Source organism: Herpailurus yagouaroundi, unplaced genomic scaffold (genome assembly GCF_014898765.1).
Source record: "Herpailurus yagouaroundi ecotype Mexico unplaced genomic scaffold, PumYag 186, whole genome shotgun sequence".
NCBI lineage: Eukaryota > Metazoa > Chordata > Mammalia > Carnivora > Felidae > Herpailurus > Herpailurus yagouaroundi.
The window spans coordinates 20019829-20039841 of NW_024412417.1; the positions used below are offsets into that span (position 1 = coordinate 20019829).

The 20013-nt window shown below is 35.6% G+C and overlaps 1 protein-coding gene across 2 annotated transcripts in view; it reads left to right on the forward strand.

The window, feature by feature from the left end:
- PKHD1L1 (PKHD1 like 1) overlaps positions 1-20013 on the forward strand; it is a 162011-nt gene that overhangs the window by 23579 nt on the left and 118419 nt on the right. For both annotated transcript variants that reach the window (XM_040494266.1, XM_040494267.1), the window contains exons 10-20: positions 1269-1339; positions 2773-2883; positions 6254-6343; positions 8169-8437; positions 9970-10061; positions 12855-13014; positions 13321-13456; positions 14505-14648; positions 16568-16725; positions 17713-17826; positions 19803-19952. In XM_040494266.1, the coding sequence (XP_040350200.1) occupies positions 1269-1339; positions 2773-2883; positions 6254-6343; positions 8169-8437; positions 9970-10061; positions 12855-13014; positions 13321-13456; positions 14505-14648; positions 16568-16725; positions 17713-17826; positions 19803-19952 (1495 nt within the window). The remainder of the gene's footprint in view (positions 1-1268; positions 1340-2772; positions 2884-6253; positions 6344-8168; positions 8438-9969; positions 10062-12854; positions 13015-13320; positions 13457-14504; positions 14649-16567; positions 16726-17712; positions 17827-19802; positions 19953-20013) is intronic.

Genomic DNA, 20013 nt, shown 5'->3' on the forward strand with positions numbered 1-20013 from the left:
ATGCCTAGTCATTATCAATGAATTAGTGAAAATCACCTCAGTGTCACACCAAATAGATTACATTCAAATTTTATTTCAGAAGGCAATTTTCCCACCAACTTAAGAAGCAGGGTTAATTTTTCAGACACAGGATCTGACCACAGACAATATTTTTGGAGCTGGCATCATTTCAGATCTTTGAGAAATCAATTGAAAGGCTTATAGCATACAAACATGAATCCAGTAAGAACTTCTTAAATAACTAATTTAGCATTCAGTATTTGCAGAGACCCTTTAGTCTTGCAAATGTGGATCATAGTGCTTGGGTCAGATTTGTAGTTTACTGTTGGTCTCAACCACAAGATTTGCCTTATCCTTTTAGATTCTAGTTTGGTGTGTTAGAAATATAATGAATGGGCATTAAGTCTTAATACTTGAATTTCTTAACTTCTCTAATTATGAATTACATTGAGGTAATTAAGGGAACAGCATTTAATTTCTAGGATCAGATTCCTTACCGTCCACGCTCTCCAGGCTATGAAAATGCAAATCTTATGTCTGTCAAAAAATGTGGATAGGTTCTATGTTTGTGAAGGGTGACTTAACTCTGGTGCGTTACTGTTAACCTGCTTTCATTCATTGTGCTTTCATGCAGATTAGTGAGTGGCAGGAGAAGAGAACTGTGTAGGATACAGGATAGGAGCCAGGGGTCAGGACTCAACTTGCCTGGCTTCAAATTCTATTTCTACCACTTACTCCCCATGTGATTTTGAGTAACAGAAGTAGATTCTCTGACTTGTACCTACCTCATGGGGTTAATGTAAGGATAAAATGGCATAATAAGTTTAAAGCTTAAAAAATCTTAGATTAAAAGCTTAAAAACCTTAGCATGATATCTGATAAGTGTTCAGTAATGTTACTTACTCTGATGTCAAATGGGTTATAAGAGAGGAGAGACGAGGGCTGTCAACACAAGAGCCTGCATGAAGGGTGATCCTATTTTTTTACATTAATATGAATTCTTTACTGAGGTATAATTTGCATATAATAAAATGTACATAATTTAAGTGTGCAGTTTAGTAAATTCTGACAGATGACTATTTGATTTGTATACTTTTATATTTATGTAACCAATAAGTATATCAAGATACAGAACATTTTTATCTTCCCAAAATGGTCTGTCCAGCTCTTTTGCAAATTATGACATGATTTATATCACTAAAAAAATAACATTTTCCTAAAATAAAGTTTATTTTAAAGTAAGGATTTTTACTTTTTTTTTTACACAGGAGTTTCCCACAAAAAATGGCATATTTTGTTTCTTCTCTAAATAAAATTTCAATGTTTCAAACATATGCAGGTATGTGACCTGTGTGTGTGTGTGTGTGCGTGTGTGTGTGTGTGTGTATGTGTGTGTGTGACAGAGAGAGAGAAAGAATGAGAGACACAGAAGGGGGATATGTGTACTTTCATCAAATCGAAGATAATAATGATTTAAGGGTACTATATTAATTTATGTATTGCTAAGAAAGGAAAAGCACACAAGATGGGGAGCCTAATAGGAAGCCCTGACATTAAGCTAAGTCCCTGAAAACTGTATTTTAATATTTATTTATTTTTGAGGCAGGGAGAGAGACAGAATGTGAGTGGAGGAGGAGGGTCAGAGAGAGAAGGAGACACAGAATCTGAAACAGGCTTCAGGCTCAGCACAGAGCCAACATGGGGCTTGAACTCACGAACCATGAGATCATGACCTGAGCTGAAATTGGATGCTTAATGGACTAAGCCACCCAGGCACCCCTGAAAACTATATTTTAAATAGAAGGTTGAAAAAACAAGGGAAAGACAGAAGAGAAATTTGCATGTCTCTGCTTGGGCTGTGGGTTGAGGGAGGAAAAAAAATTCTCCACTGTCAGTTTAATCTACAAGGCAGTACTCTCAGATTTATGGTCTCAGTATGGTCCAAAAGAATCCTCAAGCAGATTATAATTTATTGTAATTTACAGAAATCTCAGGTTGGTAGACTCCTAGGAGAGTGTCAAAAGCAAACACAAACCCTCCTGGAAGAATTACACTTCATTCCAGGTCAGGAGTGATTGATGGAATGGCACGTTCAGATTTCAGAGATGTTCAAACGTGAAGAAAAGTGTCTTGGAATCAATCACAAATGACATATCCTGGCTTTTTCTATTTAATGTGAAACTCATATGTAAAAATACAAAGAACTTTGATAGATAGAACTAATAAGAATAAATTTCAGTAAGAATCTATCATATATCATGCACTGGCTATTTTACTAATATACCTAAAACTTTTATGTATGAAGCCAGAAGACTTCCAATGATAGTTAATGTATTACCATATGAGAAAAATACAAATATAAGATGTTGGCCCAGAAATAGAAGACAAACTTATTATTTAAGAGCATAGAGGTAAAGAGGCTGTTCTCTTGCCTTCCTGTGTTTTTTGTTTCAATCAAACAACTCTGCTCAGCCCAGGTTTTCCTTAATTTCTGCATCCTCCATTACCGGTATCTCTTTAGTACCAGTCAGCACTAAAGACTGGTTCCCACGAGATGTAGGCCTCTGTGAGAGCCATATTAATTGTCCTTTTTGCAGGGTTGCACCAGAGACCAAATTGAAACATTTAATTCATTCATTTAGTAATCCAGTGCCTGTGCTGTGCTATGTGCCAAGGCTAGGTAATCTAGAAAATTTATAAAACTCAAGCATTTGGGTTTATGTGTAATGTTCATGAAATTTTATTTAATGTGTTTCTCCTCCCTCTCTCCAGAGGTCACTATGATTTCCCCGTCACGAGGAAGCATTCAAGGTGGCACCATGCTAACAATAAGTGGACGATTCTTTGATCAGACAGATTTCCCAGTCAGAGTTCTAGTTGGAGGTATTTTTTATGACTTTTAATATATTACATTATAAGAATAGATGCTGGCTTTTAAATAATTTGTAAGCAGAATAATAGTCTTTTTTCAATTAATGTCTTACATTTATTTAAGTTTATTTATTTTGAGAGAGAGCGCGAGCTTGAGCCAGGGAGGGGGAGAGAGAGAAAGAATCCCAAGCAGGCTCTGCATTGTCAGCAGAACTGTGACATCATGACCTGAGTGGAAACCCAGAGTTGGACACTTAACTGACTGGGCCGCCCAGGCACCCCCTTAATGTCTTACTTTTAAAGCTGAGTATTTTCTCATGGGCATTTGGTTTTGGGGCTTGATACTTTTCCCATTGCTACTTTTCAGTGAGGGCTATTTCTTGCAGCCTTACATGGCCAGGACTTGGGCTCTGAGTTCATCACCAAAGGACATTGTGTGGTAGCATCGTAGTTGCCATCCACAAATTCCCCACCATACTTTGAGACACATAAACCCTTTTTTAGCAAACTTTTAAATGCCTTTCTTGAACTGTTGTATAATTCTCAGGGGGTTGGTTATGGGGAAATGTAAAGTACATGGGGATACTCTTCTCATTCCCTTTTCACTGACTGTGTTTTATCTGGACATCAGGAATCACTGATGATGTTGGCTCTGGAAAGAGCATTAATGTGTTCTATCTTTACAAATGTACGTATGGCTTGGTTCTCTCGTTATACATCCTTTTTATGTGTCTGGTTGAGACCAGTTCAAGGTAGGAAGCTGTGTAGCTCAAAAGGGAGATAGAGGATGAATGTAATAGAGGGGATCTGCCCACTTTATCATAATGACCTTACCTACCTTGATGAGCAAAGGACTGCATGTCTGTCCATGCAATTGGGTACATACTTTGTCTGATACAGCCCTCTGCCATGGTACTTTCTACTTTTAAGGAATATGCCCATGAGCCAACCAAAATGTAATTTGAAGAAAAGAAATTAATATAAAATAACCTCATCTAACATTTATATCTCAATCTCTATGAATCCTTACTGGTCACTTGCATAAATATTAAAACTGAGGCAATAAGATTTTTAAATATCATGTATGTTATTTTGAAGTTTATATGTAAATATGTTTCAAATATTAAAACCAAGAACATAAAATATTTTTAATTTATATACTGTGTTTTAGGATCTGATATTGTGATACAGTTGACATGCAAATATAACTATAGCATGTTAAATTTTTATGGTACTTCATTGCCATTAATGTGGCAACCAGGTTTAAGATTTTAAATCCTCAGTAATTCCTTTTTCTTTTAACTTGTTACTTTTTTTAAAAGGTGGGTTTTTTTTGCATTTTTTAAAATATAATTTATTGTCAAATTGGTTTCCATACAACATCCAGTGCTCATTCCAACAAGTGCATGCCTTAATCCCCATCAGCTATTTAACCCATCCCCCATCCACCTCTCCTGTGGTAACCATCAGCTTGTTTTCAATAGTTAAGAGTCTGTTTCTTGGTTTGCTTCTCTCTCTCTCTCTCTCTCTCTCTCTCTCTCTCTTTTTTCCCTTTGCTCAGTGGTTTTGTCTCTTAAATTCCACATATGAGTGAAATTATATGGTATTTGTTTTTCTCTGACTTATTTTGCTTAGCATAATACTCTCTAGCTTCATCCATGTCATTTCAAATGACAAGATTTCATTCTTTTTATGGCTGAGTAATATTCCATTGTGTGTGTGTGTGTGTGTGTGTGTGTGTGTGTGTGTGTACCATCTCCACTTTATCCTTTCATCACTTGATGGACACTTGGTCTGTCTCCATAATTTGGCTATTGTAGATAATGCTGATATAAACATTGGGGTGCATGTATCCCTTTGAATTAGTATTTTTGTATTCTTTGGTAAGTACCTAGTAGTGCAATTGCTGGATCATAGGATAATTTTTTTTAACATTTTGAGGAATCTTGTTCTGTTTTCCAGAGTGGCTGCACCAATTTGCATTCCCACCAACAGTGCAAGAGGTTTCCCCTTTCTCTACATCCTTGCCAATAGCTGTTTCTTGTGTTGTTGATTTTAGCCATTTGACAGGTGTGAGGTGATATTTCATTGTAGTTTTGATTTGTATTTCGCTGCTGATGAGTGATGTTGAGCATCTTTTCATTGGTCTTTTGGCCATTTGTGTGTCTTCCTTGGAAAAGTGTCTATTTGTGTCTTCTGCCCACTTTTAATTGGATTGTTTATTTTTTGGGTGTTGAAAAATCGTCAGTAATTTCTTGAAAATAATGATTTGTTTATGTATCTTTCCCTTGCTCCAAACAAAATGGGCTAAGTTGGTTTAATATACTGTTCAAATGCACTGTTTTCTAGTTCAATTACCTTGCATTCACAGAGCGTTCAAAATCATGAAAGGTAGTGTTGAAGTATGTTTTCCAGGCCACCAGGCAAGACTTGGAAAAGATACCTTCCTCCATTTGCTAACCCTTGCCTCACTTTTCATGCGCTGTGATTCCCATGTCAGTAAATACTTAATGGACTCACCTTACATTAGGCTCTGACTGTGAGGGACACTTGGAAGTCTAAACCATAGACTCTTTGTTCAATTCAAATTGTGCTTTTGTAGAAGTATAATCATTCTCATTTAGACCCTGTCTGTTTTGGTTTCAGTCTGCCTGTGAAAATACCATTTACAAATTATTATCTCTGTTGTTTTCATTTGGAGAACTTGGACTATAGTGCCATTTTATTTATTTATCTTACCTAAGAGGGCTGGGATCATCTCCTATTGCAGATTCTGAACATCATGAGTTTATTCAGCACCTTTTCTGTAGGAGACAAAATAGAAAGCTTCACTTTGGACTCAGAGTGAAATCTCTTACAGTGACATAGTTTTATCATTTTTTAAAAATTTGTTTCTCAGAAATTACAAAATATTCTAACTCAGGCTTGTGATGTTTTGCCAGGAAAACATTACCATGTAAAAGTATGACAATTAATGAGTGATAAGCTTTCATGGAGAACATATAAAGGAAATGAAGAGGGGTGCCTGGGTGGCTCAGTTGGTTAAGCGGCCGACTTCAGCTCAGGTCATAATCTCGCAGTCCGTGAGTTCGAGCCCCACGTCGGGCTCTGTGCTGACAGCTCAGAGCCTGGAGCCTGTTTCAGATTCTGTGTCTCCCTCTCTCTGACCCTCCCCCGTTCATGCTCTGTCTCTCTCTGTCTCAAAAATAAATAAATGTTAAAAAAAAATTAAAAAAAAAAAAAAAAGGAAATGAAGAACCCCAGCTTTGTTTCTTTGCTTATGCAACTTGGTTTTTTATCAAAAAAGTATTTCAAGATAAGCTGATTGTGATTTACATTATGGAGCTCTGTAGTAATAGCTCTACACCTTGCTTCTTTCTAGGCCAAGCCTGTGATATTTTGAATGTCACAGAAAATAGCATATGCTGCAAGACACCCCCTAAACCTGATGTTCTCAGAACTGTATATCCAGGTAAGTTACCAGAAGAAAGAACAGCCATTTCTGCATTTATGTAAGAAGACATATATCATTAGGGCTTTAGTACATTCAGGCTGCTAAAACAGAACACCATAGACCAGGTAGCATATAAACAACCAACATGTGTATCTTACAGCTCTGGAGGCTGGGAAATCCCAGATCATGGTACCAGCAGATTGGATGAAGGCCTGCCTCCTCATAGATGGCATCTTCCTGCGTCTAGAGAGCTCTGTGGGGCCTCTGTTATAAGGACTCTAATCCCATTCATGAGATTAGGTCCAATCTCATGACCTAAACAACCTCCCAAAGGCCCCCCCTGCTAATAACATCACATTGGGCATTAGGTTTCATTATACAAGTTTTGGAAGGGATACAAATATTCAGCCCATAACAATTAGTAACAAAAAATATTTGAACTATTTAGAATTTGTGGTGAGAATTATAATAAATTTCTTCCTAGTTTTTGGATCAGGAAATATTTGCATTAAAATAGCTGCACCAAAGCTGCACCATGCCTAAGTTCCTCAGACACCCTACTGAAAACAACACATCTCTATTGAATGAGTTCAGTGGTGACTTTATTTAAAATGAAATGAGATTACTAAATGTTGGTGCAGGCTACATGGAAATTGTATAAATGCCTTTCTGTGGTTAAAAAATAAATGGGAGAGGTTAAATCCTTACTTGTCTGGAATGTTTTAAGAGTGATAACGGGATGGGAGAAAGGGGACTCAAAATTCTTTCCAGACTTTGGCCTGTGGCCAAAGTGACATCTGCAGTGATAGCACTGAGAGGCTGTGCCTGGATCTGAGGGTGTGTTTCTCATATCTTGTGCACAAAGTGAAATTGGTTTATAATTGTATCACTGGTTGGTATTTGGAGCCAAGAAAATTACATTTATCAGCCTCTTAAATTTCCTTGTTTTGGATGACATTAGAAAAAAATGACCAGTTTCAGAAGAGAATTTTGATAATCACAGTTGGTAACTTTAAAGAGAGTTGTGTATATCAGAGCACACTGCTGATGCAGAAGTTTGAGATGCACAAACTTCTCTCTGAACAAACTCAGCTGAAGAGGAGGAGCCTTTGTTTTCTAGATCCAGCCGCTCCAGAACAGCTTAAGGCTGCAGAAAGAAGGCATGTGTCTGATTGTTGTGTTTCAAGGAAGAAAAAAGAAGAAAAGTGAGATGGCTCCCTTATGATTAGGAAAAAACTTTTAATTACAGAGTTTACATTGGCAAGTGTAGGTTAACTTTAATGATAATTCTCTCTGATTCTGTCCAAGAAGGAGATGAATTCATAGCAGTTGTAATGTCAAAAAGAAGAAGAACAAATAATGACAAATCTTAAAGCCAACACTGTCTGTTCCTTGATTACTTGTAAACCATTAGTAGAGTAACTTTTGTTAGAGTAATCAGGCAAAAGTTTTGAAATCAAATGGTCTGAACCGTGAAGTTTTGAGATTTAACTATATAAAACAACATGAGTCGTGTCATAGGTAATAATTATTATATTATTATCTTAAGTAAAGCACTAATATCTAATCCCCATAGCAACCACACAAATAGTAATATCACTCCTATTTTACATATGTAGAATCTGAGGTGCAAATATATGAAATAATCATAAATAAATTGTAGACTATCTTAACAGCACTCTATACTGTGGATACAGGTATATGTACAGGTATGTGCAATTGTTTCGTTAACATGCATGCTCTAAAAATGTGAATAACAGTAATCTATAACCACCACCCACGTAGAGGGCCATTGAGACACCACATCAAAATTCTGATGAGAATACTTTTTTGTTACATTCAGGTGGGAGAGGCCTAAAGCTTGAGCTCTGGAATAATAGTAGGCCAGTACATCTTGAAGAGATACTTGAATACAATGAGAAAACACCGGGGTACATGGGTGCCAGTTGGGTAGATTCAGCTTCCTATATCTGGCCTATGGAGCAAGATACATTTGTTGCACGCTTCAGTGGATTTTTGGTGGCTCCAGAATCTGATGTCTATAGATTCTACATTAAAGGTGATGACCGTTATGCCATTTATTTCAGCCAAACTGGACATCCAAAAGATAAGGTAAGGAAGCCACAGAATACTATTTAATATTACAAAAGCAATATGGCAACCTTTATATGTATCTCATCTATTCTAATCCAAACCAATGCATATATTAAAGAGTTTATGAGAGATATTTTCATGTGATTGGGTTCTTGGCTATTTTAACATGTGTTATATGAACTATAAAGTCATCATAGAAAACCCATGGCCTAAAAAAAATGCTTTCCTGTATCTAAACTTGCTCTAGGAAGGGAAAAACATGCGTATTTCCTTTAAATATCATTTTAATTATGGAAGAATTATAACCATACTTAGGCAATTTGGGAAAGAGTGAAAATATTTCACTATTCTACTACATCTATTTCACTATTACTTGGTCATGACATTAAAGTCTATCATTTCTTTTTGTGTCTATTTTGGTTTTTTTTATTTAAAAAATGTTTTAGCGTTTATTTATTATTGAGAGACAGAGAGAGAACATGAGTATGGGAGGAAGAGACAGAAAGAGGAGGAGACACAGAATCTGAAGCAGGCTGCAGGCTCTGAGCTGTTAGCACAGAGCCTGATGCGGGGCTCAAACTCACAAACTGCAAGATCATGACCTGAGCTGAAGTCAGACACTCAACTGACTGAGCCACCCAGGCACCCCAATTTTGTTTTTTATATACATAAGATCACACATCCAATTTCATAGTCATTTTTGTCACATATAAATATTTTCACATTTTATTAAATAATTTACACAACACAATTTTTAATGACTAAAAAGTGTTTTATTGCATGGGTTTACTAAACCTGTATAACTTTGTGCATGTGGATAAAGCTTTTAGTTTACTTCTGACTTTTCATGACCACAAATAATACTCCGTTGAACATTAGTGTTCATTAAATTATTCTGCATTTTAATGATTTCTTTAGGAGTTTTCATAAATGTGAAACTAATGAACCAAATCAAAAGAACATTTTATGACTCCATGTACGTGGCAAGATTGCTCCCCAACCTGGAGGAACAAATTTAAATTGTTGCCTGTAATATATGACTTCTAATTTTACCATAGCTTTTCAGCACGTTTCCTCCAAAGATAGTATAATCTTTCCTGATGGGAAGCCCAGAATTTTCTCAATCTGGCATGCAGACCCATTTAGTGACCTTGGCATTTTTCAGACCTACTTTTGGTGATCTCTTGTAGATTAAACCCCTAAAACCTCTCCACAGAGCAAGAGGATGTTTTAACAATATCAACCTTCCTCCTGGTATATATCTTTCTATTTTCCATCGCAGTACTAATTGTGGAAAAGCTGTGGTTTGTGTGTGTTTATGGTATAGTGGTTCTGATGTTAGGTAAGGGTGGAAAGTATGAAGTGAACTTTGATAATTTTTAAACACTGGATTTCACCATGGATAACAGATCTTGGAAGAAAAATATGTAGTTTCACATTTTCTGTTCCTGAAAGTTCTAGGACTGACAGAAATAATAAATGATAAATAAATGCTGAAAAGTTTATTAATAAGTTCTCCTCTCTCTCTCTCTCTCTCTCTTTGGGATAAGGTGAAGATTGCATATCATTCTTCCAATGCCAACAATTATTTTTCCAGTCCAACACAAAGTTCAGATGACATTCATCTTCAGAAAGGAAAAGAGTAAGGTTTTTTTAATTTTCATTAAACTGTTGTGTAGTATTTAAGAACTGTAAGTTTATATCTAAAGACATTGTCAATTTGTTTTATTGGTAGAAATGATGTTATTTCATTGGCTTAATTTACAATTGGTCATTCTCTATAATTTTATTAAAAATTTCTTCTGTATTTCCAAGAATATTGACATTCATCTAACCAGGGAAATTTGAAATCTAAATATTTCGGTTGCAGAAATTATAATTTTGTGAAATTTACTTGATCCTGTTCTTAGTTTCTTACTAGGACATTTCAGTCAATTCAGCCATCTAAGCTGAGCTCTTGAATATTTCTAGAGAAGAAACATAAAACCACATGAATTATTAACACAGCTAACATATATTTAATATTCACTGATTTAGATATTGGGCCAGGAAATTTAATACAAAAATATTCAAATCTACTCCCTACCCTTAAGGAGTATATCACTTAGTGCTGAAAGGTCAAGTCCAGGGAGAAAATGAGAGTTTCATTCAAATATGAGATACCATTCAAAAAGGCATTCAGGATTCCTGGAAAGCAAGAGGTAAAAGACATGATAAATCCAAAGTAGCTAAGTTACACGGAGATCTAAAGACTCCGTGATATCATCTTCCATTTATCATTTGTATGTGTTAGGTTTGGCTGCATAAGATACCACCCCGCCCCCCCCCCAAATTTTGTAATTTAAGCAACTCAATTTTGTGATTGGCCAGGCAGTTCTTTTGGTTCTGTCTACTCTAGTTGGTGATGGATGGCCTAGGATGGCCTCACTTATATATCAGGAGCCTCAGTTGGCATGGCTGGAACTTAGATATTTGGGATGTCCCACTCCACATGGTCTCTTGCCTCCCAAGAGCTACCCCAGGCTTGTCAAATTTGTGAATGGGTTTCCAGCAGTGAAGAAAGAAATTCCTACTGTACATAATCTTTTTAAAGACTCTGCTTGCATCACTTTTGCTAATATCCTGTTGGCCAAAGCAAATGGCCAAATCTAGATTCAAGGGGGGTGAAGAAATAGACTTCACTTCTAGATGGAAGGATATTGTTGTTTTTTCCCCCTTCATTCTATCACACCATCCTTCCAGATATTGACAGCACCATGAAGATCTGTTGGAACTAGACAGAGAGGATTGGGATTAAAGGTACCTGAAAGCAATTACGCTCAGTGTCTCACTGAAATCTTAGTAATAATGACATGGGGAAAGCGTTCCATTCTTTCTATCCTCCTCCTTCTACTATCACTTCTTTATGTACTTAAACACTTGCTTTTTAAACCAGGATCAGTGGGCCAATTCAGGGTAAACAGAACACCTAATTAATCCCTACTGCTATTAAGTGTTAATACACTTTCAGGCTTTGCCTTGGCCGTGGAAAGTGCATTTAGTTTACCTGCTTGGCAGGAGCGTAGAGCTTACATGAAAGTGAGCCCTAATACATCTGCTGTCTGCTTTCTGCAAGGCAGCTTGGAATTTACACACTGATACTTATAATGATGGCTGTGAATTTTGAAAGTGAGGCCACTGTACTTGGCTTATTGCACAGTGGTCCCTAGACCTTTCCAAAGGTAGCTGCTCATTTGCCAAATTCATCCTACTCAGATAATATAGCCCCATCTCTAAGTGAATTTCTTTTTCATTACCCTGTCCTACTTTGAATCAGTTACTAATTTTTAATAATCCTTTAATCTTTAAAACTCTCTTAGTCTCTGTTATTCATATGAACAAAGAGAATTATATTTTTTACAGGATTTTGTGAAGATTAAATATGATGTCTATAAAGTGCTCAGTTTAGTGTGTGATACATAGAAAGTGCCTAATTAATATTTTTAAGCTGCTAACAGGGTACAGAATTTAATGGTTCTTCTTTGAGCCCTACTTCTTAGTATTGCCCACATTCATTTGGTAGAGCTGGCAAACAGATTCTCAGAGCAGCCAAGAGCCTGATGGAATCCTCCTGTATCAGTTCTATGAGGGGGATGACGCAGAGCCTCATCATCCTAGAAAGATGAGAGGTGATAAATGTCCCTCATTCAGAGTCTTTCATGAATTGTGAATATTTATTCTTCATATACAAAAGGGTATCTGTTAAATGATGTGAGGCAATTTAGAGGAACTCCCAGCTGGCCTCTCCAAAGATGGGAGCAATGGTGACATTGATTGAGATTTAAGTAGGTAACCAGTAGCTTTTCACTCACCTGTAACAGCCAGTCAGCAAATGCCTTATCCTGGACATGCAATTAGATGATCCAGCTTGTTGGAGAGGCCATGATCAATCTAATCAGTATTAGTTTCCTGAAGCAGTGTTTTATTTCCCCAGTTTTAACTGGAGTCATTATTCAAGGAACTAGAAAGGAACTTCCATCCCTAACAACATTTAACCACTCAGATACAAAACATGATATGTCTAAGTCTGCCTGTTATTTTCTTATATACATTAGAGTATTTAAACTCTGTGCCTTCTATGCCTTCTGTGTTTTATGCCAGGGAGTTTGCATTATAATCTACAATGTAATTTTGTTTTAAGCTCCTTGAGGATAGGAGAGGGGAATGTATCTTTTTTCAATAAATATCTATTGACAAAACTGAATGAATTAGTCACGAATGGGGACAACTCTGTATCTCTAGTGCAGATACCCTACATAATTCATTTTATTTTAAAAAACTGCCATGAAAGTTTAATATTTAAAATCAGGGATACTACAACATAAATCATTTAATAGGCAGGTATTTTATATAGTGTTGAAATTTTATTCATTGGAAAAAATTTCATATTTTTCAGGTATTACATTGAAATCTTGCTGCAGGAGTATAGACTGAGTGCCTTTGTTGATGTTGGCTTGTACCAGTATAGAAATGTCTATACTGAGCAACAAACAGAAGATGCAGTAAATGAAGAACAAGTTATCAGATCCCAGTCGACAATTGTCCAGGAAATACAGGTTTGCTGTGATGATAGATCTGCTTTGTAGAAAGTTAACGTTCCAAGATAGCTCTATTTGGTTATTAATTTTACTATGGAAGATACTACTTGAGGGGAAAGCAGTCATGGAAAATTATTGACTTGTGGTTAGAAGTATCTGTATTATAAATGAAAGAGGCTGTTATTTGATAAGACTGAAACTTTAAAATATTTTATCATTTGCAGTAAAATAGAGCAATAAAGAAGCATTGAATAATTGACTATCATGCTTTTTAAACGTGCTTTTCTATACAGTGAAGGTTTTTTTTTTTTAATTGGGAAATAGGTTATAACATTGGAAAACTGGGAAAGAACTACTGCAAGGAGTGAAGTTCAAAAGATAACAGTAACCAGCCCATGCGTGGAAGCTAATTCATGTTCCCACTACCATTATAGATTAATCTATAACATGGAAAAAACTGGTAAGTTGAAAATAATAAAGGAGATTTTTTTTTTAATTTTTTTTTCTTCAACGTTTATTTATTTTTTGGGACAGAGAGAGACAGAGCATGAATGGGGGAGGGGCAGAGAGAGAGGGAGACACAGAATCAGAAACAGGCTCCAGGCTCTGAGCCATCAGCCCAGAGCCTGATGCGGGGCTCGAACTCACGGACCGTGAGATCGTGACCTGGCTGAAGTCGGACGCTTAACCGACTGCGCCACCCAGGCGCCCCAATAAAGGAGATTTAATTTCTCTTCATTTATAGATGAAATTATAAAAATTTAGTCTAGTCTAGTTCTTTCTGGAAAATATTGTTTTAATAGTGTGCTAGACAAAGAAGCTAAAAATGTATTATGAAGAAAAACCTTTGGACTGGGATAAAAAATGGTATCAGTAAAAACAACTTCCTGGTATATACTATCATTTTCTTTTGTAATGATCACAATAAATGTATATCTAAGTGCATAGGAGGATTTTATGTATCTGTGACTCACAGGGATAAGTTAAGATAATAAGAATTAAATTCATCATTACAGAGAAGTAAATATTCCAATTCCTCAAAAAAAAAAGCTATGAGATACTAATTTATCTGTTAACAAAAACATTGCGTCTCTATATTTTATAATAAACCTGAAAATATAAGTTTTCTATTTCTGTTAATTGTTTCAATAAGTAAATATTAATGGGTGATTACTGTTTTCCAAATAGCTTATATAACAATAATAACAATAGTAATAATGCTTATTACCATGGGAATATTAAAACAATAAAATACGATCCTGATCTTTAGGAAATTACAATCCAATGAAGTAGTCACTATTATTGAACTCGAATTACTTTCAAAACACAATTTTATTAAATGATAATATATGATACAGACTACGGGTGCTTTAAAAATTCAAATATAAGACATCAGTGCTGGCTGTGGTTAGTGCAGAAAGATTGCAACTCTTTTCTTTTTTTTTTTAAATTAAGGCCCCTAATCATTTGCCTTTTTATTTTTATTTTATTTTTTTAATTCATCCAAGTCTTGGTACCTGGTGATGCTTCTGACTTCATACTGCAATCAGCTTTAAATGACCTCTGGTCTATAAAACCAGATACAGTTCAAGTAATAAGAACACAAAACTCCCAAAGCTATGTTTACATGGTAACGTTTATATCAACTAGAGGTAAGCATGTATCTCATTTTGTACTTCTGTAAATTTTTCTCTAAGAAACAAATTTATATTCTCTAAAGCTCCACTGAAAAAATTAAAAACTCCATACTACGTGGCAATGAGAAAGAATGAAATATGGCCCTTTGTAGCAACGTGGATGGAACTGGAGAGTGTTATGCTAAGTGAAATAAGCCATACAGAGAAAGACAAATACCATATGTTTTTACTCTTATGTGGATCCTGAGAAACTTAACAGAAACCCATGGGGGAGGGGAAGGAAAAAAAAGAGGTTAGATTGGGAGAGAGAGTCAAAGCATAAGAGACTCTTAAAAACTGAGAACAAACTGAGGGTTGATGGGGGGTGGGAGGGAGAGGAGGGTAGGTGATGGGCATTGAAGAGGGCATCTTTTGGGATGAGTACTGGGTGTTGTATGGAAACTAATTTGACAATAAATTTCATACAATAAAAAATTAAAAAAAGTAAAAAAAAGTAAAAATGCCATAAAATGGCAGGGAAAGAAGTGGATTCGTAGCCTTGATCACTTTTAGGAGAAATAGAAAATAAATGGTCAATTTTTTTCTATTGTAATTAAAATTTTAGTCCTATTTCAAGGAATGTACAGCTTCAATGCATGAGAAACACTATATATACCATAAATGCACTATCTGTATAATAGGCTACTTCATATTTAGAAAAAATTAGCAAAGATATGAATTCTGGAAATGAGCTTTAAGTAGTTAGCATGTCTTGGGAGACACTAGTCTAACCAGATCTTGCCTGATGAAAGGATTCTGCGGTCAAATCCACATGGGAAACTGCATACCCCAGCTTATCCTTGAAGATTGACAGATCTCATTAGAATAATAAAATCCCTGAGAATTCCTACAGTGAGAAAAAAAAAACATACAAAAACAAAAACTGAAAGAAAACATTTCACCTGTGTTTAAGACAGCATTTACCAAAATTATTTTTACCTCTCTGTCCTTTTCAAGCAATAGCTATTAACTTCCTATTAATGTTTTGCATTTTCAAGTCTTAAAGTCAAGTTTAACGACCAAATTTAGTATTTGGGCTATCTAGTTCAAAAATAGGTCCCTGAATATGTATGTATTTACTTTTCTTTGGGCAATAATTATTTTCCAATTCATTGTTTATTTCTCATTTTATAAAATTGTTTAATTTGCTTGTTGGATGGAGGGCAAAGAATTTCATTTAACATGAATTGAAATTCAAAAAATTTCCCAAAGTTTAGATTGTCAAAAATGCTGTATAAATGAAGATATGGTGATCCTTGTTCTCCGAGGAATACATCTATAGTTCAGAGAGAAATTTTACAGCTTCAGCAGCCTTAAGAAATATAGTACCAAAATCATAAGTACCAAATCAAATTCTAGGACTCTACCCAACAGAGGTCAGTGGGTTTCCAATGGTGAAGCATCTTCCCAAAGCAGAGATAAATCTGAGGACAAGCCCTTATTTCTTTTAAAGTGAGATTGTATTAACAGGCCTCCCAGGCCTTGGGCTATTTCCTGGAATTCAGTTTTGTACGGTATTCATGTTTAAAGAAAATAGCAATATCCCAACCTAGCCCTCTATACTATGATAATGGTACTGGGACAAAACGAAAAGAAGTTTTGGAATATCCCACTGGTCGTTGATCTTTACCTCATGGTCCCAATACCTCCTTTTGTTTATCCCGTAACACTTTATTTTAAGCCATGGATATTGAACCTTAAGTGAATAGCACTTTATCTGTTATTTTGCTGTTTCTGCTACGGCTAAATCTTTAGCTCAAATTCAAGGATCCACATCTTCCCCATTCATCCCCCCTTTTTTGTGATAATACAATAAAACCAATTTTGTTACTCATGGATATATTGGTATTTTATTAAATTAACAACTTCAAATCCTATTTGGTACTTCATCGCAGGAGACTTTGATCTGCTTGGTTATGAAATGATTGAAGGGAACAATGTCACCCTGGATATTACAGAACAAATCAAAGGAAAACCCAGTTTGGACACATTCACACTAAACTGGGATGGAATCACTTCGAAGCCTCTGACCCCATGGTCATCAGAAGCTGAAGTATGCTCTTAGCTAATTTATTAAATAGAAAGCTATTTAAATATCACCTTTCTAGTAAAACAAAAGAAAACAAAATAAACCCCACACTTTAAGGAGCGGTAATACACTCATTTACTTGACATGATGGGTTGGAGCCAACCCATAGAGAGTGGAGAAGGGAGGAAACATCACAGAGACACAGGGGATGAAAGGGGGGGTTCTTAGATCTGTGCCAACAGGATCCATTGTATCTCTGTGTGGGGCAGCTGTTTTTGTAGAAAGAATGTTTGCTTGGGAGTTATTGAATTTTGACAACTATCTACACAATGAGTTTAGGTTAATATTTGTTTGATGATTAACATCTTACTTTATCTCCTTAATTCTAAATGCTAATTATATCTGTGCTTTGCAAGAGAAGTAGATGTGGAAATTACAGGAAAACTTGTGAATAAATGTGTACCAATTCCTATATAATTCAAGATCATTTATTATTTTTAAAATAACCATCAATACAGTCTTATAGTATCTGAATCTGTTCTTTTGAAAAACAGAATACATTGTATATTTTGTATATTGTATTTGCATATTTTGAAAAACAGAATACAGTGTATAGTTTTTTTCCAGTTAATTTTGAGCTAATGGGGAAAACTATTCACTTGGAACCTGTTTAATTGAGTGCTAATTCATTTAGGTTTGCCTCATTGCCCTCTTTAAAAAAAAACTACTAAACAAGTGTGTCTACCTTACATAACAATGGTGTAAGCTAATGTTACCCAATTGGATGTAACTATTGTGATTCTAAAATAAAACTCTTGAAAAAGTCACTAGACACTAAAATTATTGCATATTAACTTAAAATTATTTAGGAAATGATCTCATAATGATGGCTGAAGTATGGGAATTATGCAAATGTTCAGTTATAACTAATTAGTGGAATGAGTAGTAATAGTATAAATGTTCTAACTCTTCATGAAAAAGAAGTTACTAAAGCTCATATTTTTAATTTAGTTTCAGGCAGCCGTAGAAGAAATGGTTACTGCCAAGTGTCCACCGCAAATTGCAAATCTTGAAGAAGGATTTGTTGTGAAATACTTTAGAGATTATGAGTCTGATTTTAACCTGGTATGGAATGTAAATGAACAGTGAAACTGACCAAATAAGAATTCGTATAAATGCTTGGAATCTTGTGATTCTCTTTGGACTAACATTAATTCCTATTGTCAAATTGCAAAAATAATTTGTTACACATTTATTGGTAAGGTCTGCTTTATCATCTCCTTGCATTATAGTGTGATTCATTTGTGAAATTCACCACATATGAATTTTTTCGATCAAGGGAAAGTAAGAAAGATGATGGACAATATAAGATCTATAGGGTGTTTTACTTGTTTTCTTGGATGCAGAGTATATCCTGTTTCCTCATTGGCTTCTGAGCATATAATTTGTAGTAGGGCTTCTCTTGATTTTTGAGATCACCCTCTGGTCAATTAGTAAAATACTTGTCCTTATTTCTCTCTTGGTGAGGTATAAGAACTTTTCTTTGATGTACAGTAAAGAAAATTTCAGAATACTCTTATCTTCCTAATTCTTATTTTGAAAATCCAAGGAAGCCAGATATTCACCATTTCCAAATGAATACCATAAGAATAAGGACTATATAGGCTAGTTATTTGGTTCAGATCAATACCTTAGAAATAAATATGAATCCTTAAAAATATTTATCACATGCTTTAAATCACATGTTTTAAATCTGTTTAAATGAGATTTATTAGTGAAAAAAAAGGAAAATCTTTCCATTTAATTTGGCTCTCATTTCAAATTAATTTAATAAACATGCATGTACTTGGGTTCTCCTATCCTGAATGTAGTGCTAGCAGCCTTGGGAATTGCACAGTAATTTACACTATGCTCTTTCCTTTCTTCATTTCCCATCATCATCCTGGCACACATTCTTTGCTCTATCTTACTTTGATTATTTGCATTTCCCAGCACCATCTTCTTACATCCCTGCTGATTTCACTTATTTTACCCTCTCCCTGAAGCTCCTTAGTCCATCTTTCCTTTGAAATGAGTCTTGTTTATCTTTAAAGACAACTCATGTAGTGCTTCCTCTGAGTTATCTTTCTTGATGCTTTATATGTGAGTTAGAGGCCTCTCTTCAACCTCATAATTATATAATATATGTATAATACTTCAACATCAGTATTATAATCCTTAGTTCCTTTGTCCCAAACTTCATGGGATAGGAAATATCCCATATAGGGATAGTGTTCTTCACCACTTGAACCTTGAAGATTCAACAAAAACCAAATTAACAAACAATAACCTGGCACATAGTGAACACTGAATGAATATTTGTGGAGGGGTGCCTGGGTAGATCAGTCGGTTGAGCATCCGACTTCCGCTCAGGTCGTGATCTTGGGAGTTTGTGAGTGTGAGCCCTGCATTGGGCTCTCTCTGCTGTCAGCACAGAGCCTGCTTCAGATCCTCTGTCCCTGCCTTTCTTTCTGTACCTCCCTCCCTCACTCTCTCTTCGTCTCCCTCAAAATAAATTAACTTTATTTTTTTTTTAATTTTTTTTCAACGTTTATTTATTTTTGGGACAGAGAGAGACAGAGCATGAACAGGGGAGGGGCAGAGAGAGAGGGAGACACAGAATCAGAAACAGGCTCCAGGCTCTGAGCCATCAGCCCAGAGCCTGATGCGGGGCTCGAACTCACGGACCGCGAGATCGTGACCTGGCTGAAGTCGGACGCTTAACCGACTGCGCCACCCAGGCGCCCCATAACTTTAAAAAATTATAAAAAAAATTTGTGGAAGGAATGAATAAATATCCCTAAGAGTTCATGATATAAGGAGAAATATAAGATTTAGGAAATAGCCAAATACAGGTACAAGGGATTATATGATTATGGAGCCAAAGGAGTGATACAGGATGAGAGCATTAGACTTTCAAAGAAGAGAAAGAATATTTCAAGTTAAAGTGGTGTGGGAAGCAATGGATCCAAGTTGGAACTTGAACAAATTGGGTGGAGATGTGGGGGAATAAAGCAGGACAATAAGTCATGTTTTCATTTGAAATATTACTGTTTCTGTAGGAACATATTAACAGAGGGCAGAAGACAGCGGAAACTGATGCTTACTGTGGTCGTTATTCCCTGAAAAACCCAGCTGTTCTCTTTGACTCCACAGATGTTAAACCAAACAGACTACCATATGGAGACATTTTATTATTTCCTTATAATCAGGTGAACTCAACAAAATGATATGCTAATTTAATCTGTAAAATACCTTGATAATAAAATTTCC